The sequence below is a fragment of the Oryzias melastigma genome, linkage group LG24 (assembly GCF_002922805.2).
Source record: "Oryzias melastigma strain HK-1 linkage group LG24, ASM292280v2, whole genome shotgun sequence".
Lineage (NCBI taxonomy): Eukaryota > Metazoa > Chordata > Actinopteri > Beloniformes > Adrianichthyidae > Oryzias > Oryzias melastigma.
In genome coordinates this window covers 8,887,842-8,890,990 of record NC_050535.1, presented here as the reverse complement: position 1 = coordinate 8,890,990, position 3,149 = coordinate 8,887,842, and the positions used below count along the sequence as shown (strand labels likewise).

The window sequence follows — 3,149 nt, the reverse complement described above, 5'->3', positions numbered from 1 at the left end:
CCGGCTACTATTGGAAGATATACGGTAATTTGGAATTTAGCTACTATTTTAGCTAGCTATCAGCTTCATCGTTTTCAGCTATCAGCATTAGCATCTTCAGTGGCCAAATTCAGCTTACAGCATTCACACTAACATTATCACAGGTAATGCTATATATGTACTTAATAGTTATGCTAAAAAGTTATAGTTTTAAAGTTTTAAACATAATTTTTTTAGAGTGTTCAATAAATGTTTATCCTGTTATTCCAGTGACCTAATGTGTGTTTTGGATTTTGGCTCCATGTGCGATTGAGTTTGACACCCTTGAGTTAGTCTTTGTTGTTAATATGTTTTTTATATCGCAAATTCAGCATTTAGTTGAAAGTCAGCTTTGTTAATTTACACTATACATTTTGAAGTGTTCTTAACACCATTTATTAACTGAAATCAATGCATTTTTACCCTTAAATACTCTTTCTGATCATCTTTTGATCTATTTTAAAGGGCAACCAAACCTTAAATCTACTTTTTTTGGCTGTTGACCTCTATAAACAGGGCTTTAAAAGTGCTTTTTGTTGGTCCAAGCTAAATTTTTGACAAAGTAAAATAAACTAGATTAATTCTTATAGTCAAAACCTTTCTATGTGCTGCCCCCTACCTGTTGAAATGAGGAATTACATTTAAATTTAATGATTGGTTAAACCATTTAAGTCCCATTCCATGAATCTACAGCTCCAGTAATAACAACAGTCCTGTTCCTCAGCCCCGCCCATCTGACTGGATTATCAAATTTCAGGTGTGGGCGGAGTCAGCCTCCAACTTCCTCCCTGTTTGGTTACCCTTTAATAATGTTCCCAGTGTTTTTTAATTAGGCTTATTCTGTTTTAGCCACAAAAAACTGTTGTTGTCCAACAGAGAGTTTTTACAGAATAGGAGAAGTTCATCAGAAGTTTGCCTCAGAGTTGTGGGCGGGACCACTGGTGTAAAGCAACCCCGCCCCCCTTCCCATTCCTGAGAGCTCTCTGTTTATTGTATTCTTTACTTTCTGTCACAAACACTACATTTTTTAACAGTTTTTTGTCTGCTCTTTATTTACAATGTTTTGAAGTTAAAAAATACACAAATGTAGTTTTGAGCTTAATCTTCTTTACGAGTGTCCTCAGTTTAGGTAAGACTTACGATGCTACTACTTAAAAAGACCAAAAACACGATTTTTTTTTCAGAGTGGGTCTTCACAGGGACTGAAAAAGCCATTTAAAGGAATTTAATTATTAGTCTTAAAGCCTCAACTTGGAGAAGTTAACTATGTCAACACCTAATAAAAACCAAAATATAAAATGTGCGCAAATTGATGTTCTGGTGTAAGGTAAGCAAAATAGTTGGAATTTAAATTATTACAACTCCATGCCCCCAATTCTTGACTTTATGTAAGTTTAATTAACTTTTTGTTTCATAACAACAAAAAATAAAACGTGTGTCTCAATTTTGCATTCATAGGCATGCTGATGGAACTGTGAAGTTCTGGGATGCCTCTGCAAGTAAGTTATTCCCACAAAGTTTCTTTTAGGTACTTTTTTAAAATTGAGGAGGCATTTAAAAAAAAAAAAAAGTAAAGTAAGAGAAAGTTGGGGAAAAAAAAGGACTTCTACTTGTCTGTTGGCAATTAAATGTGTTTTTTTCCCTATAAATCTTCCAGTTAGACTCATTGAAGTGTTTAAATAACTCAACATGTATTTTTTTCACCTTAATTTTCTAAATGATCTGTTAACCTCCCTAACAACCTCTCGTTTTCCTGTCCTTTTTCCTCCCAGTAATGCTCCAGGTGCTTTATAAGCTAAAAACAGCGAAGGTATTTGACAGGAACCGCTCCAAAGAAGACAAGGGCAGCACCGAGGTGTCAGACGAGGATCCTTTTGCCATTCAGATTATGGCTTGGTGTCCTGAAAGCCGGATGCTTTGTGTCGCCGGGGTGTCAGCCAACGTTATCGTCTACCGCTTCAGCAAGCTGGAAGTAACCACCGAGGTGGTGCAGGTGGGCTTTGTCTAAAATTTCTTCTTAAAAAAAAAAGAAAGAAAAAAAAAAAGAAAAAGTTCTACCTCTTTCTGCTATGTTGAAATGCTGAAATTTGTGCTAAAAAAGAAAAAAAAATACTCGTATAGACACATCTGCCAAGTCAGAGGCAGGATGGTTGCCATGCCAACAGACAGAGCTGTTAGGAAGATAGACTAACATTATGTTTTGCCTTGACAACAGCCTAAGTATGAAAAGGTAAAATTTTGACTCTTTTGTTTGAGTGAATAGCACCGATTTCTTTATTCTTAGAAACACGTTTTTTGTTTTTTTGTTTTTTTTCCGGACAAATCTGCAGAGAATTCTAATGAATGCATTCACAGTTTAACAATAGTTTGTCTGCACCTCATTATAAACCAGGCATAATTCTGAACACATTTTAGTGAATTTGCATGTGTGAATAATAAAAAGTCATTCACAAATCTGTCTTACAAATAATGTTTTTCTAAATCAAACTTTAATCATCAATGTAGTCTCAACACAGATGAGAATCTATGCAGAATCCCAGTCTCAGACAGGGATGTGTCAGTGATTTTTATTTTATAATTTTTTTTAAATCTTGTTAAAATCTAAAAGATTGGATACAAGAATTTTCAGTCTCTGTTAATGTTCATTTTACCCATCGTATCCCAATATGACACTATATGTAAGATGATTTAAACAAAAACTTGTATATTATGCAGAATCTAAGGATAAAGTCAGAAGATTGGAATGTATTTAAATCCATTAAGAACAAAGTGTTAACATTAACATATTTCCTAATGTTCTTGAACGCATCACAAGGACCACATTGTGTTCCACTGTTTTCTATGATTCTTTTTTTTTTTAATCTAAATTCTTTTTATCATACAAATGCGAACAAACAAAAGATTGCCTTGAATGGATGTAAGTGAAAAATAAAAAATGCATCTTTCTTCTTCTTTTTTTTTCTTTTGAAACCATAGTTGTCAAATGCTATGACTAAAAACTTATTTTTTTTATTTTTTTAAATCTTAACACTACTTCCACCTTTTATTGGGTTTGTTCCTGTATTAGAACTCCTCTCTCGCGTCCCAAACAGGAAGTACCTATGGTGTTCACACTGGACAAGCAGGGAGGG

At 34.1% G+C, this 3,149-nt stretch overlaps 1 protein-coding gene across 5 annotated transcripts in view; it reads left to right on the top strand.

Moving 5' to 3' along the window:
- stxbp5a (syntaxin binding protein 5a (tomosyn)) overlaps positions 1–3,149 on the top strand; it is a 130,833-nt gene that overhangs the window by 105,793 nt on the left and 21,891 nt on the right. For all 5 annotated transcript variants that reach the window (XM_024290944.2, XM_024290943.2, XM_024290942.2 and 2 more), the window contains exons 14-15: positions 1,477–1,517; positions 1,791–2,011. In XM_024290944.2, the coding sequence (XP_024146712.1) occupies positions 1,477–1,517; positions 1,791–2,011 (262 nt within the window). The remainder of the gene's footprint in view (positions 1–1,476; positions 1,518–1,790; positions 2,012–3,149) is intronic.